General features: G+C 52.2%; 1 protein-coding gene across 5 annotated transcripts in view; it reads right to left on the bottom strand.

Annotated features, from left to right (window-relative positions):
• Positions 1 to 214: 214 nt before the first annotated feature.
• The window catches only part of P2RY6 (pyrimidinergic receptor P2Y6), a 37,635-nt gene continuing 21,046 nt past the window's right edge, over positions 215 to 16,803 (bottom strand). For 4 of the 5 annotated variants that reach the window (XM_055320397.1, XM_055320398.1, XM_055320394.1 and 1 more), the window contains 3 exons: positions 4,084 to 4,148; positions 3,286 to 3,347; positions 215 to 2,268 (listed from right to left, as the gene is read on the bottom strand). In XM_055320397.1, the coding sequence (XP_055176372.1) occupies positions 1,257 to 2,234 (978 nt within the window). In that variant the 5' untranslated portion in view covers positions 2,235 to 2,268; positions 3,286 to 3,347; positions 4,084 to 4,148 and the 3' untranslated portion in view covers positions 215 to 1,256. Of the gene's footprint in view, positions 2,269 to 3,257; positions 3,348 to 4,083; positions 4,149 to 16,803 lie in introns of all 5 variants that reach the window. The other variant, XM_055320396.1, reaches the window with a different exon arrangement.

Raw genomic sequence — 16,803 nt, 5'->3', positions numbered from 1 at the left:
TCACTTGGGGGGCCTAGTGGAGGGGTCCTCAGGCACCCAGGATACCCTGAGGCTGAAAGAGGCATATTTGAAGAGGTGGGTGGAGGAAAAGTGGGATCTGGAGCTCTTACTGGCATTTAGTGCTCTGGTTACACCCCCCCACTCCCCCCCTCCCCCGCCCCACCCCTGGCTTAATTGAAACTCACTATTGATTTATAGCCAGATTCAGTACATCTCTACCTCTGGGTTTTGTATACATACAGGGCTTTCCACCAGGAGCAGCCTTCCCTCTGCCTTTTGGATTCCTCCCCAGCTCAACCTCCACTTCTTTGAAGAAGCTCTCCCTAATTCCTCCCTCTGCTGAGCCCCCCCCAGCCTGGAGCATCTGGACCACTCTTGTCACTGTCTAGAGGAAGGTGGCCATGGGACAGTTCTTGTTTTCTCAGTTTTCACACATAGGAGGTCATATTGCCTGCCCCTCACTCCAGCTCTCTCTACTCATCTGCCTCAGGGCAGAGTCTTGCATATAGCTGGCCCAGGCTGTAGGAACATGCTCCCCAATGCTATTTGCTGACCATCCACTCAGCCTTCAATATCTGGTTCAGATGCCCCCTATCCCCACCCCAAGAGATCGTTCCTGACTCCCTGGACTGCATCATGGGCATTCTCCATCCTCTGTTTACCCTGTCCCTCAGCCATACTTCCCTCTGTCACAGCCTTGGCATCACTGTGTCAAGGGTCTGTATGTCCAGTAGTTGGGAACCTATATGGGACAGGGCTGGGTTTAGTTCTCCTGGGACCACAAAATCAACCCAGACCCAAGGACAAGGTATAGGTAAAGGTTTGCTGAATGAAAGGAACATCACACACTTCCAGGGAATTCAATATTCATCCCCTCAAAATCCAGCTCAAATGCTCCTTCCCAGAAACTTCACTCCCCTTCCCATCTTCCCTCACTCCCCGTATTGGTGACTCCAAAGCATACGGCATACTCCTCAGTTATAGTACACGCCACACTATATTTTTGTGAGCAGCTTAACATGGCTTTCCTGATTCTCGGGGCCTTGCTGGGACATTCTGGAGAGCTTGTCTCTATGTCCACAGGGCCTGGCCCAGAGCAAGGGCTCAATAAATAGTCATTGGTGAGATTTTGGAGCCTGTAGGGGACCGCACTCTATGCCCAGCTGAGTTAAGCTTTAATTCTGTGCACGGTTTGGGGTTGGTAGGGCTTTCAGTGCCCCGGCCCCAGGTGTCCTGCCCCAGTGGACTCAGTGACCCTATCGCTGCCACTTGGCTGTGAGTTTCTGGAGCAGCTCATGTGGCCGCCGGCGGAACTTCTTCTGAGTGAAGTAGAAGAGAATGGGATCCAGCACACTGTTGGCACTGGCAAAGGGCCGCGTGCCTTTGTAGGCAGCTGCAAAGGCCTCCAGCACGGGGCAGGGGACACCGGGTGTAGAGCGCACTGCCAGGTAGGCTGTCTTGGTAACATGGAAGGGCAGGAAGCTGATGGCAAAGGCGGCTGCCACCACCATAGCCATGCGGGCTGCCTTGCCACGTCGTTCCTGGGCCACGGGCCCTGCTGGGCCGTCCTGGCGGCACAGACGATGGGCCAGGCGGCAGTAGCAAGCCAGTAGGGCGATAAAGGGCAGCAGAAAGCCGATGACGGTGAGGGCCATGCCATAGGGCATATAGCGAGTGGCCAGGGCAGGTGCGCTCAGGTCGTAGCAGACGGTGCGATTACGCTGGATGCCTGTGGAGGCAAAGAGCGCTGTGGGCAGGCACTGGGTCGTCACAGCCAGCCACACGGCCCCACATACTAGCCAGGCAGCGCGGCGGCCCCCACGCTTGTGCCAGGGGGCCAGTGGGTAGCAGATGCCCAGGTAACGCTGGAAACTGATGCAGGTGAGGAAGAGAATGCTGCCATGTAGGTTGGCGTAAAAGAGGAAGCGGACCAGGCGGCAGGCGAGGTCGCCAAAGGGCCAGTGGTCACCTTGGGCATAGTTGTAGATGAGCAGGGGCAGGGAGCAGGCATAGAGCAGGTCAGCCAGGGCCAGGTTCAGGGTGTACACGGCTGTGCGGGTCAGGGCCCGGCGGGATGTGCAAATCTGGGCAATGACGCAGGCATTCAGTGGCAGGCCAGCTGCCAGCACCACTGAGTACACAGGTGGCAGTAGTAGTCTCTTGAAGTTTTCTCGGTAGACGCAGGTAGTGGGCGGGGAGCCCAAGGCCTGGCCTGTACCATTGTCCCACTCCATGGCTGCCCGATTATGCTTCCTACATCCAGAGAGGCTGGGGAAGCAACACACAGCTTGTCAGTAACCACACCCACTATCATCCAGTAGGCCCCTGTCCCTCTCTGGGCCCTGATCTCCACCTGAACCATCTCTGATACTCACCACCCCATGGAGGCCCCACACAACCCTCACTTTAAGGAAACCTGGGATACAATAAAGCTCAAGCTTGGGAAAAATCCAATTCACTTTCTATAATATTCATTTCCCACCAAGCTTCCTGGTAAACTTCTGTTATCCTTCAAAACCCTAGTCAAATGTCTACTCTTAAGTGGAGATTGACAGACTTTAGATTTTTTGTTTTTTTTTTAATATATATATTTTAAGATTTTATTTATTTTTTCATGAGGGACAGAGAGAGAGGGAGAGGCAGAGACACAGGCAGAGGGAGAAGCTGCATGCAGGGAGCCTGACGAGGGACTCCATCCCGGGTCTCCGGGATCCCACCCTGGGCAGAAGGTGGTGCTAAACCGCTGAGCCACCTGGGCTGCCCTTAAATATTTTTTTTAAAGAAGTTTTATATTTCAAGTAATCTTCATACCCAGCATGGGTGTAGATACACTTGACTCTAAGATCAAGAGTCACATACTCTTCTGACTAAGCCAGCCAGGTATCTAGACAGACTTTAGTTTGAGTCTCACCTATGCTACTTACGAGCTATGTGACCTTGGGCTAGTGATATACCTTATCTGAGTCTCAGTTTTCCTATCTAAAAAAATGGGGGAATGATACACCCATGTCTTAGGATGATATGAGATTAGAGGTACTAAATCAAGCTATGCAGGGCTTCCCCCTGAACTTTTTAGGGTTTGGAGATTATGGTCATGATGAGCCTGCCTGTCTGTCTCTCCTACACTGACAGGGAACCTCCTGAAAGGAAGTGCCAGGTCTGATGCCCCTCTGTGTCTAAGAGCCCAGGCTGGGGCCTAGGGAAGAAAAGGCCCTGGTAATTCTGAATTAAGCAACATGAGCAGAATGTCCACACACCGTGAACTGACAAAAAGACAGCGCCCACCTCCTCAGCCTGAACTCCACCTTCCAAAGCCATGGTCCTTCTTTTGGCTGCGATCTTCTTATCTGTAAAATGGGGTAAGAAAGTGATTCAGGAGTTTCCTAAGCCTCCCTCCACTTGACTTGAGGCTACAAATGCCTGTCTGGTGGAGCCAATGGGCCACAGCACCCCCTGGTGGCTAGAGTGAAAACCGCTTCCCTGAAGGCAAATGGCTGAGGACTAGCCAAATCTACTGCTTTTTTTTTTTTTTTTTTTAAGATTTTCTTTTTAAATAATCTCCACACCCAACCTAGGGCTCAAACTCACAACCTTGAGACCAAGAGTCCTGCGCTCCACCGACTCAGCTGGGAAGGCACCCCAACTGCTTGCTTTTTATAGAGAGGAAAATACACCACAGTGAGTGGCAGTGATGGTTCAATCTTACTGAGTTAGAAGCAGAACCAGGACCAGAACCCAGCCATCTGACTGTGTGGGTGCAACTTAGTGTACCTCATGGACATAGAATGTAGAGGTTATAAACCCAACTTCAGAGCTAGGCAAGCCTCATTCAAATCCTGGATCCCCTACTTCTATGCTGTTCAATCCAAGGGCTGTCACTTGCCGTTTCTGGGTCTGTGTTTTTATCAGTAAAACATGTGATAGGCCTGATATACAATAGGTGCTTAATAAATGCCATGCTATGCTGTTGTATTCAATGCCTCATCCTGCCATGCATCCCTCAGGCTAGGTTTTGAGGGAGTCATTAGCACAAGTGCCTTAAGGGGTTCCCTGGTGAGGTAAGTCTGACCTCTTGATACTTACCTCCCAACTGGCATGTCCATATTTACTGGTGTCCAGAGAGAATTCACAACTTAAATCCAGTGGACCTGTAAGACAAAGCCTTTGAAATAGTTGGATCATCCCCCTCTGTATTCTTTTTTTTTAGAAGATTTTATTTATTTATTCATGAGAGACACAGAGAGAGAGGCAGAGACACAGGCAGAGGGAGAAGCAGGCTCCCTGTGGGGAGCCTGATGTGGGACTCAATCCCAGGGCCCTGGGATCACACCCTGAGCTGAAGGCAAGTGCCCAACTACTGAGCCACCGAGGCATTCCCCCCACCACCCCGGCCTATTTTTAGATGGGAAAAACTGAAGCTAAGGAAAAAATATGAAGTCCTGCAAATGCACACAGAGGGTGATAGAGGGTTGAGGCCAAGACATGGGCTCTGGTCCAGATGCCCAGGTTCAAATCCCAGCTCCATTACATGTAAACTGGGGGCCTTATGCTCATTACTGAATGACCGTGCTTTGGTTTCCCCATCTATAAAATGGGATCATATAACACCTGCTTCATAGGGTTGTTTTGAAGATCAGTGCCTGGCACAGGGCAAGTGTTAGCAAGAGGGTCACATTCTTAATGTGAATACACCCTGCTAAGTCAAGTTATGAGAGTTTTAAAAGTTATGTTAGAACAAAACATAACTATTCAAACCAATTTCTTCCAACTTAAAATTTGATTTTGATATATTTTTCCCAGATTCGGGGCAACTGCAAAATGAGGTTTGGAGTCTGTATCCCACATGGCATATTACCTTTAATTATGAAAAATCCTCTGTGGGGCTTCAGCCCATGTGCTAGGAGTGCTGGGTGCCCAGCTAGTCAGTTAGGCCTGGGAAGAAGCCAGAGGCAGAAGCATTGCAGGCCCCCCATTGTAGCCAAGAAGCTAAGATTACCACAGGCAGAGAAAGTTCATTTACTCATCTCCTCATTGGATTCAGTCTCCTGTTTTCACCTGGTAGGCTTTTATTTATTTATTTTTATTTTATTTATTTATTTGACAGAGAGAGAGCACAAGCAGGGGGAACAGGAGAGGGAAAGAGAGAAGCAGACTCCCCACCAAGCAGGGAGCCCAGTGTAGGATTCGATCCCAGGATCCAGGGATCATGACCCAAGCTGAAGGCAGAGGCCCAACCAACTGAGCCACCCAGGCGCCCCTACCTGCCAGGCATTTATTATTTTATTTTTATTTTTTTAAAGATTTTATTTATTTATTTATAAGAGAGAGAGAGAGAGAGAGAGGCAGAGACACAGGCAGAGGGAGAAGCAGGCTCCATGCAGGGAGCCCGATGTGGGACTTGATCCTGGGACTCCAGAATCATGCCCTGGGCCGGAGGCAGGCGCTAAACTGCTGAGACACCCAGGGATCCCCTTGCCAGGCATTTAAATGCATACTTACTGCCTGCTGGACACGTGAAGGCACAGTATATAAACACAGATGTAGGTAAATAGATGGAAATATAGAAATTATACATATACTAATCTGAATAGAGACCAGTGTGAACCACAGGATAGAAGAGATTTTCAGAGGAGGATGAAGGATGGAGCATGACCCAACTGGTTGAGGAGGAAATCCCTGGGTGGAGAGGGGTGTTCTCAAATAGGCAGGGCTTGAGAGGAGAGCAGCCTGCTAGGGCAGAGGGTCATGGTGAGGAGGAAGAAGCAGGTAGAAGGAGCAGTGCTGTGCCTCTGAACTCTCTCTTGGGAGGCCTGCTGTCCACACATACCACCCCAGGAGAGAGCCCTCTGCCTCAGGTGATTGGTGGCTCCAGATACTTTTTGGTCTCTACTCCCTCATAAGACTAGTCCACTTGGAAGGAAACAGAGGCTGCATGAGGAGAAAAGGAGGCCCGGCTGTCATCCTGGCTCCCTCCTGCATTCTTGCCTTCTGAGGACCTAGGAGAGGCAGGGGCCGGTCCTGAGGGAGGGTTTTTCCTTTGGTCCCTGCCTCTCAGCAGCAGCTGGGTCCTCTAGTTTCTCTAGCTGTCGCTCATTTTTGGGCCTTGAGTCCTGGGCTTTGGCTACTCTACGGTGGGGGGCTTTCTAGCAAGTGGCACTAACCATCCTTCCCTGCATCCCTCTGCCATCTTTTAAAAATTAATTAGTTAATTTGACAGTGAGCGAGAGCGTGAGCACAAGCAGGGGGAAGGGCAGAGGGACAGGGAGAAGCAGGCTCCTCACTGAGCAAGGAGCAATGCAGGACTCAATTCCAGGACCCCGAGATCATGACCCAAGCCTAAGGCAGACACCTAACCAACTGAGCCATCCAGGCACCCCTCTTTGCCCTTTGAAGAAAAATTAAAACTCCTACATTCCATCTCCCTGCCAAGCCCCCCAGCCTCATCCAAAGCACCCCTGTTGTGCCCCTCTGCCCCTTCCTATCCTGCCACACTGTTCCTGAGACACCACCACTGTCACACAATCATTCAAAGCCAGAGATCTAGACTTCCTCTCCAGCCTCCCCATCTTTGCTGTTCCCTCCACACAAAGCACCATTCACCCCATGTTTTTTTTGTCAAGACACTAAGTGGCCATTCAGCTCCAGATCCAATCTTGCTTCTTCCCTTCTGGTCCTCCAGCTGGGTGGAGTCCCTTCTTCTGCCTCCCTTCCCCCAACCCTGTGGACCTCCTTTAGGTCAGCGCTGGGCCCAGCCTGCCTGCCCAAAGTCACAGTTCCTTGTGTCTAGCCCCTATGCCCACCTTGTGCTGGCCCATGGCGTCAAGATGCACCAACATTCACAAGCAGCCTCCTGTCCCCGAAGAACTTTGGTGGCCTCAAATGCGTTGGCCCTAGAGGAGGCCCGACGTGAGGCTCTCCACTCTCCTGACCTCAGCTCAAGCTGCAACACCTCTTATGGGGCGGGTGGCTTCCTCTGTTTCCTGGCAGAGCTGTCTCTGACTGAAATAGCCCCTGCGGGGGCCACCCCCTCCCTGCCACCCCCAACACTAAGGCCTGGCGGAAACTAGGAGCAAGAAGGCGGAGAAAAGGTCTCCTTCCTGGAACCCTCCCCATCCCAGCAGAGGAAAGAGGGTGGTGAGGGGGTAGAAAGAGAGGTGAGGGAGAACCAGAGGCTGCTGCTCAAAGGCCACCCCCACGGACCCAGCACCTTCCTCGCTCCTCAGCCATCTCAGTCTTCTCATCTGCCAAATGGGCACATTGGTGATTAAAGAGCTTTGTGCTCCGCCTTTAGCTGTAATACCCAGAGCCACCTTCCAGTCACTCACTCCCCCATCCATACCTCCTTTCTCTATTCATTCAATAGTTCATTCACTGACATGTTCATCCCTCCACCTGGCAATGCACTTACACACTCATTTATTTGGTCACCTTCTCTGTCTCTCCTTCCCTTTCTTCCTTTTCTCCAAAACCATTTATTGAACACCTACTGTATGCCCTCAGATCCTCCCACATACCTTCATTTAGCACTCAGTGTCTCCTTCCACCTGGCAGGTTCAGAGCCACTGGGAGTGATTGTGAGGATAGAGGTGATGCCTCTGAAAACTCACCTGAGTGACATTCTCCCTGCTGGTGCCAAATTCTCTTCCAACCCCTCCTCACTCCCAAACCAAGACTCAACAGCTGTTAGGATCGCCAGAGAAAGTAAGGTGGCTTCTCCTTGTCCCAGAGAGGCCAGCTCCAGTAGAGAGGCAGTAATGGGGGGGAGGGGTGACCCGGAGGAGGTAGGCTTCAATTGGGAGCAGCTAAGGTAACTGAGGGAGGGAGAACTGGCTCGAGCTGGGGAAGAACACTGCCCTGGGCATGTGAGACCCAGGTTCTGGTTCTTCCTTGCCCCTGCTCACTGTGTGGCCCCTACTCACAAACCCCTTTTCCTCTCTGAGCCTGCTCAGTAGAACGTGGTCATACTTGCCACCAGCTTGTGAGGACAAATGGCCAGAGTGAGGAAGGACCCTTTGCACCCTGGAAGGTGTGAGCACTGACCTCCCACCCAAACCCATTATACAGGTGAGGGGAGTGGCAAACTGAGTTGGGGCCAAAAGTCTGTGTCAGACTGAGAAAATTTAGGTTTGAACCGCTGGTTAACACAGGGTCAGCGGTGCAAAGATTGAGCACCAACTGCTTATTCAGGTCTGTGCTAGGGGGTTGCTCGTGCCAGTTGCAGAGGGGGACGTTCTGATCTGATTTTAGTGGTGCTGGAGCCCAGGATGGCAAAGAGACCTGGCCTTCAACCCAGCAGCCAGTCTTTTGCCGGGTTCCTAGGACAACCCCCAATGGTCACCCCTATCCCGGTGTCTGTCCCAAGCATGGGAGCAGCCCTGAGGGCTTCCTGGGGGTTTCAGTCTCAGGGCAGGGCTGAAGTCTGAGTTCCTGCTATCTGGATGGGGCCCAGATGGGAGAGCTCAGATCTTGGGGGTTTTGGGGACACCTAGGAAGGAGTGACCTGGAGTGGCTCCTGGAGAAGGCACGTCTGTTGCTGGGCCTTAAAGGGCCAGGGGGACTTGGACATATCAAGAGTGAAGGGCGTGTCCGTGTCCTAGGCAAGAAGCACACCGCCCGGGTATGAGCCGACCCCATGTGAGAGAGGAAGAACAGTGCAACATGGGATGCATCTTGTGAAGAGGGGCCCAGGTAGAGGCTCGAGGGTGCTGGCTCATTTAAAATTTCCAACATAGGGACACCTGGATGGCTCAGTGGTTGAGCATCTATCTTTGGCTCAGGTCCTGATCCTGGGGTCCTGGGATCAAGTCCCCCACTGGGCTCCCCACGGGGAGCCTGATTCTCCCTCTGCCTATGTCTCGGTCCCTCTTTCTGTGTCTCTCATGAATAAATAATTAAAATCTTTAAAAAAAAAAAAAAGGCCTCCAACACAAAGCCCAAATACCCCTGCCCTGCCCCCAAGCCTGTCAGGGCTCCTAAGTCCAGCTTCAGACTTTCCCCACCAGCCTTTCCAGCCCCCAGGCCTACATGTGTGCTGTTCCCTCTGCTTGGGATGCTTTCTTCCCACTTTCTCCAGATAATCCCTACATATCCTTCCTGTAGTTCTCACATCTCATTCTCAAGTGAGAGTGAGTAGTGGTACCTGCCATCTTGGCTGCTGTAAGGTATAAATGAAACTGTGCAGGTGACGTGTCCTGGCACACAGTACAGACTCAATACACTCTTGTTAATTGAATGAATCCATTCCAGACCCAGACTAAATGCCCCTACTTTGGACTCCCTCAGCCCATAGCAGTCCACACTAATTTCTGGGTCCTCTGCAACCCAGTGTCATTTCTTAACAGCCCAGCCCCTGCCAGATAATATTTCATCTGCAGTTCCAGGCGGGTGGTGAGGGAGAGTGTTTTCTTCATTCTACAGATGAAGGAAGTAAGACTCAGGAAGGGTCGGTGAGTTTCCCAAGGTGTCCCAGCCAGGTGACATTTCACTACTGTTTTTCTGGCTTTACAAGCCCCTTATCCATGGTTCCCCTGAAATCCAGGCTTAGATGTTGGAGCTGGGAAATTCCCAGAGGATTGTCTTCCCTGCACTGAGGGCCTCTGGCCATGAGATGGTGCCAGCAGACTGCCTGGGATGGCTAGTCTCAAGCCTTTTGACTGCCGCCCTGGGGTGGGGGCAGGTCTGCACACAGCCAGGGCCTCCCCTTTCGGGCTGGCACTGAACAACCTCAGGACTGGGCTCCCAGCTTCAGTTCCTCTTAATCCATTCCCCAGCCTTTCTGCTATTTATTATTCCCAAATCAGCTCAAGCCCTGTTCTCAGAGCCTCCCCTGGTCAGTGGGGCTCACAGGAGCCACTGGCAGGGGGACAGGGCCAGTGTTGAGCACCATTCATCTGAGGCAGAGTCCCTGGGAGTGTTGCTCGAACACCAGGCATCCACTACCCATCTCTGTTCTACCCTTGGCAGAAACATTGAAGGCCCTCACTCCATAGAAGGGCCAGTTCCCTTTTTTCAATTCAGGCAACACCTGGGATTGGTTTGTGCCTGTAGCAGAAGCAATTCAGAATAGATGCAAAGAAGAGCTGGCAAGGGTTGAAGCTCCTTGGGCTGCTTGGATCCCCTTTAGATGACTCTGCAGCTCCCTCCCCATCCCTGCTCCTATCTGGAAGGGATGAGGAGGCCAGAGGCAGGAGCTGGAAGCCTGAGTCACTGTCTGCCAGCCAGCCAGGAACCAGCTCAGACCAGGCTGGATATGGGAAGAGGCCTCCCAACCTTGGCCTGCCTGCCTGCTGGGAAACAAGGCCTGGAAACCCCCTTGCTTGGCCTCTGGCTTGTGAGCTTAGCAGCAAGGGCACAGGATGACGGGGGTCAAGACCCAGCTTCCTTCCCCTGAGGAGTCAGCCAGGCTGGGATCCATCACCAACCTTCTGAGCGACCCAGGGCAAGCCACCTACTCTCTCTGAGCCTAAGTATCCACATGATAAACAGGGCTAATGTATGCCTTACAGGGTCACTATGCCCTTGGGTACAGTCACCAACCCAACCCTGACCCAGCAGCAGGCAGCCTGGGGCAGGAGTGTCCATGGAGCCCGCCTCAAGCCCCAGGCCAGGTCCCTGATGTCAGTGCCTAGAGGGCAGTGGGCAGTGCCCACCACTCGTGGAGGAGTTCTGATCCCACCCGTGGTATGAGGCTGGCGACAAAAGCAGGCAAATCTGGCAGGAGAAGAGCACAGAGAAGACTGAAAACTTTGATTTCTCTTCTCTTTTTCTACTTCCCCTTTTTACCTCCTACTCAACAGGAATTCAAGCTGGAACTGAAACAGCCATTTTGAGTGCAAGGAAGGGGAAGCTGTAGCTCTGGGGAATTTGGGAGTCGAGGCTGCTTCCTTTCTCTCTAGTACCTACAGGCTGAGCACAGAGGGAACTTGCATCCCCTGCACCACAGCTGTGCGCCAGGCGCATCGGCGAGCTCATGTAAGCCCCACCACAACCTGGACAGATGTTTTTATTGGGCGCCAACTCTACATCACCACTGTGCAAATTGCCGCATCTCATTTACTCTTCACAATTTCCACCTCTGCTTTACAGATGAGGAAGCTGAGGCTTGGCAAAGTTAGAAAGAGGTTCTTTCTTGAATGAAAAAGTCAGTGACCACGGTGGCCCAGGTGGGGCCTCCCTCAAGTCTGACAGGGCCTGGGGCAGCCTCGGGGCTGGGGAACTGTGGGAGAGAGAGAGAACAGGGGCCCAGAGTGTCCCAGGGAGGGGGCAGCCCCTGATGTAGAAGGAGAGGCCATGGTGCTAGCTCTCCGAGTCTATGACCATGGGCCACAGCACCTGCCACCCAGGGACCTGGAGGATCCAAGCCCCTTCCAATACCCCCTCTTCACTGGAGCTAGTGTGAGAGGGTCTCTGTTCCTTGCCTGGACCCCTCATTTTCGTCTTTTTTGCTTTGTTTTGTTTTGAATCTCTTTTCAATCTCTTTGAAGCTCTCTGTAGAGCTATGCCTGTTTGATTCCCCTTCAAGCAAGAACCTGCTGTTTACCTGAAAGTAGTGCAGTTGGCTGACAGCCTCTATTGGTGACCTAAGGACCCACCCATCCTCCCAGAGAACCAGGCTCCAGTCCTCTGGGGGAAGAGGTGGCCCAGGTCCAGCTATCCGGCCTGTCCTGCAAGCAGTCATTGTTCTCCTCCACAATTCCTCCCACCCAATTCCCAGACCCTCTCTCATGATGATGGGCTGCCTCCTGTTCTTCCGTTGGGAGATCCCCTCCTTCCCCTCCTCAAGTCTTGACAATCTGGGAGTGATGGACCTGTGACCTAGGCCGGCCAGTGAGAGAAAAGTGGGCTCAGGCCCTGCAACTGGCTCAGGGTTAGGTGACCTTCGCCAGGTGCCTCAATTTTGGAGATTTTGCTGGAATACTGAGAAGGAGGCAGGTTTTCCATTAGGTTTGCGAAGCTGGTAGGAAGTGAGCCTGGAGCTTCTAGAGCCAGGTGAACTCTATGCCAGAAGCTGTCCTATTCACTGATGATACTATCACCAGGAAGGAAACTGGGCAAAATAAAGCCAAGGGAAGGGACACCAGGGTGGCTCAGCAGTTGAGCATCAGCCTTTGGCTCAGGGCGTGATCCCATTGTCCTAGGATCGAGTCCCATATCGGGCTGTTTGCGTGGAGCCTGCTTCTCCCTCTGCCTTTCTCTCTCTCTCTGTCATAAATAAATAAATAAATAAATAAATAAATAAAATATTAAAAAAATAAAGCCAAGGGATGGCTGAGTTGAGAAATGAGAATATACGGGTCCCCAAGAACGCCACTGAGTACCTGGTTCCACTTACGCTTGAAGCTTTATCTTCCACTGGACGTTTTGATGGCATGAGCTGATAAATTCCCTTTTTGCCACAGTCCATTTGACCTAGGATTCTGTCAAAGTCAAGAGTTCTGCCTATAGACCTACACGCACCCCCCTCCCACATACCATGTGCCTCCTCTCCCCTTTCCATATCACATGTTCACAGGGTCAGTCCTGGAACCCTAACATCTCAGGGGAGACTGGAACTGTCCACATACCTGACAGCCACCATCAGAGTGGCAGGTGGGGACTGAGGGATGTTCAGGTCAAGCCTGATCCCCACAGGGGCTGCTAGGATGCCCCCCAATTCCTTTCCCATAAGGGGGGCCCCTCCTCCAGCAGCACCCAGAGTAACCACTGTATCATCTCCATAGCTCCTGGGCAGGAGCCTGGAATGCTGGAAATCCAGCTTCCGGTCTTGGATCCATCATCCACCTGCTGTGTGACCCTGAGAAGGTCCCTGCACCTCCCCAAGCCTCACTTTCTGAGCTCCTTAACTATAGCCATATAGTTTCTTGGCCACGAAGCTAAGTGTTTTTGCTGCAAGATCTCATTTGCTTTTACAATGGCCCTGCATGGTGGAGTGTGTACCCCCATTTGCAGATGAAGAAATAGGCTTAAAGAATGCTGGCAGCCTTCCTGAGGTGACACAGTGAGTCGTGGCAAGCCAGGACTAGGGCATAGATCTGAATGTTGATAAACATCTGTGCTCAGGAAGAGAAGCAATATTCCCCTGTGTGAACACTGAGACCAGAGAGATTAAGAACTTGCCCAAGGTGCACAGTAAATCTACCGTGTCAGGAACACAGTGGCCTGAGATAGGACACAGAGACAGGGGCCAAGGGTCAGGACAGAAAAGACCAGGCTGAGAGTCAAAGCCAGCCAGACTCCCTTCCTTCTCTAACTTTGTTAGGAATTGGGGAAAACGTGTGCTTTGCCTCTGGGGTCCCAAAGACCAACACAGGCTCCAGCTCCCAAGAGGCACGGGAAATGTTGAGTGAGTGAGCCTAGTCTGTGAAGAGGAGCCACTGGGCTCTGTCCTTGGTGCTGCCTGGCTCAATTAAAAAAAAAAAAATCTTTGTCTTGGTTGATGACCAGGAAGGCTTGTCATAGGGAATGAAGATAATAGCTGCAGGAGTAGCACCCCTGCACCCACCTGGGTCCCCCAGCCTCCAACTCTCAGGAAGGACAGACCACCACCACTTCCTGAGTGTTTATTGTGGGTTATGATCCTGCCCATTTCAGACACAGACACTGAAGTCCCAAAGGCAGGCAGCTTTGTCCACAGCTCTCACAGGTAAGGTCTGGGTGTAAAGGAAGTCTCAGAGAACCTCTCACTTGCCGTGAAAGGCAGCAACCTTGCCTTGGTCCTGCTCTGACCATCTCCAGCACCTAAGTGCACCTGGCAGAGACACAACTGGGTCCCAGAGCCTAGGGGTCAATGACAGGGCTCTGAGTTCTGGACTCTCAGGGCCAGAGGGGCCTTAAGAGAATCTGATTCATCACTCTCCCCAGCCCCTCAGATAAGGAGGCTCCCTGAGGCCTCTTTGATGGACTTGTCTGTCCTCTATTTGTATGTTTTCCATGACAGCGAACTCACCACCCCATCTCTATCAGGTTGCTACATTCCACCATGAGAAAGCTCTCTGGGAGATGTGCTTCATCACACAAAGCCCTGAGGTCTGCCCCTACTCATGGCTTCTCTTCCCCAGTCTGGCCTCCTTCTGGGGTTACAGAGCTCGGCTGCCTCCAAGTCCAAGGATACCCTGCAGAGATTGTCCCATGACTATTCATCAGCTGGTCTTCATTCCAAATTCCAAATTCAGTGCTCTTGTCCAGGCCCAGGAACCTTGATGGTGGAGCTCATAAGCCAGACAGAAAGCCAGGGAGCCATGACCATTTCCAAATCTGTAGACAAAATCCTTTGCTTGGTACTTGTAAGGGGGGCATGGTCTCTTCTTACCATTTTGGGAGAACAAAACTGAACAACCCCCTGCCAGAGCTTAGTATCTTGCCAAGGTCACCGGTCAGTGGTGGTCTTCCAATCGGCTGGAGTGTCTTCCACCAAATCCCAAATTGTCACCCTCAAACGTCAAGCATGTAGGACAGAGGTCCCATTTGTGGCCAACCCAGTGTGGGAGGAGCCATGCTTTGTAGGCAACTGAGGAGTGACCTGGGAGGAGGAAAGAAGGGCAACCGCCTGGCTCAGAACGTAATGTGAGAGGTCAGCAATGACACAGGCAGTTCCTGCCACAGAGCGCACTGTTGTACGTGGTGTGTGTGAGGAACACTGGACAGACATCACCCCCTTCAGGTGGCCACTCAAACAATATGTTCTCCCCGAGTTCTTCCCCTACCACACTAGCTAAAATTGCAACTTCCCACCTTAAATGTGCACACTTCCTACCCCCTTCTCTACTGTATTTTTTCCATAGCATTTATCATTTTTTAACATACGATTTTGTTTGTTTGCTTATTGTCTGTCTCCTCCCATCAGAACATAAACTCCACCAGGGCAGGGGGTGTTTATCTTTTGTTTATGTTTTATTCACTACTGCATCTCCAGTGCTTAGGATGGTACATGACACATAGAAGGTACTCAATAAATACTTTTTGGAAGGATGGATGGATGGGTAGATGGGTGGATGATTTTCTAGGGTTGACTCAAGAATGTCTCCGCAGGGGATCCCTGGGTGGCTCAGTGGTTTAGCGCCTGCCTTTGGTCCAGGGCGTGATCCTGGAGTCCCGGGATCGAGTCCCACATCAGCTCCCTGCGTGGAGCCTGCTTCTCCCTCTGCCTGTGTCTCTGCCTCTCTCTCTCTCTCTCTCTCTGTGTGTCTCATGAATAAATAAATAAAATATTTAAAAAAAAAGTGTCTCCGCAGAGAAGACTTAGGGGCAGAAATCTGACTGGGGCCATAGAGGACTAAGCTTGATGTTATGCTTGTATCACAAACTATAGTTTATACTTACAGTATGTTTAGTGGAGATAAGGGGCTGATAGAGACTTCAAAGCCATCTGTGGGGCCGCCTCTATTCGGCTGTGTATGTGAGATTCTGGCTGTGAATGGTCCCAGCTGAGGAGGGTGAGCAGGACATGGCCTGGTGGCTCTGAGCTGCCTGCTTCTCCCTCCTGCCCTGCCAGAGGTCTTCCAGGCACTTTCACCCCTCCCCCCACACTGGCTCTGTTCCATCCTGCTGTCCTCCTGGAGCCTCCCAGCCTCGGCACCAACTCTCCCTCTGCACCAGGGCCTCTGATTTGGAGACCTCCAGCACCCTGGGCCAGCATCTTCCTGGCCCCTCTCCCTTCCCTTGCCAGCCTGGAGCTCTACCTCAGGAACTGGGGTTCCTGAGAACACAGGCAGTCCATTTGCACCCCTTATTCCCAGCACTGACAGACTGCTTGGCCCTGCACTGTGGAGGTGAGTGTGGCTGGAGGATGCGACTCAGCAGAGAGCCCTGAGTCTCCACTTGACTGAGTCCCCAAGTTTCTGCCTGTCCTGGAGTGGTCCCTCTCTCATCTCTTCCAAGCCTTTGCCCTATCTTTCTTGTCAGCCCTACCCTCAACCCCAGCAGCCCTCAACTCCTCCTTCAGAGCAAAGAGTGCCCTTTTGGAGGGGCTCCTTCAATGTCCTGGCCACCTAAATAAACTCGAATCTGTTCGTGGTCTCTCATTCCTCCTGGGCCCCAGGCAGTCTCCTGCAGTGCTGATCCCTCCCTCTGCCCAGTCCTTCTCCTCAGCCCACAACTCCCCATCCTCCAGTGCCTCCAGCTGTGCTTCTTCCCTCACAGTCTGGCTTGTCCAGGAGTCCTCTGCCTCCTATCCTCCCTCTCTGCCCTCATTTCTCACACTCCTACAGTCTTCCCAGGGCCGAGCACATTAGGGAACCTTTGGGCCAGCTCTGGGAAGAGGGATGGGCACCCTATGTTTCTAGGCGAGGCTGGCTTCAGTGACCATCTGAGCTCTATCCCAAGGAAATCTCAGAAGTGATCTTGACATAACAGGGCTTGGGAAAAAACAGGCCACTGTGAGGTCACTTGGGTTTGACATCCCCCACACCCGAGGATGGTGCAGGGCTAGGGGAGGGGAACTGTCTCTGAGGCTTCCAGGAATGGGCCCAGGCTCTTCTGGGAATTTGGAGTGGGGCCCAGGCTGGGCAGTAGCACCTCCAGAACATGTGTTTAGGTGGCAGCTAGGGATTCTAGAGGGGGTAGATGAGGGGACTGACACTCTGACATCCCTCATGACATGTGTTTGAGAAAGCATCACAAAATAGTAAGGGCTGTTGATCACAGAGCAGGGGGGGGGCAAAAACTTCCCCAAGCTACCCCCAGCCTCATCCCAATCATAGGGAATATGAGGATTCATTCTAGGACAGGTCTCTGCTCAGAGCTCCCTGGAAAACCCAGAGTTCTTCAAACCCTGTTAATGGGGTTTCTCCCATGTGGTCCCATACA

The sequence above is a fragment of the Nyctereutes procyonoides genome, unplaced genomic scaffold (genome assembly GCF_905146905.1).
Source record: "Nyctereutes procyonoides isolate TBG_1078 unplaced genomic scaffold, NYPRO_anot_genome, whole genome shotgun sequence".
Lineage (NCBI taxonomy): Eukaryota > Metazoa > Chordata > Mammalia > Carnivora > Canidae > Nyctereutes > Nyctereutes procyonoides.
This window is presented reverse-complemented; position numbering and strand designations above follow the sequence as displayed.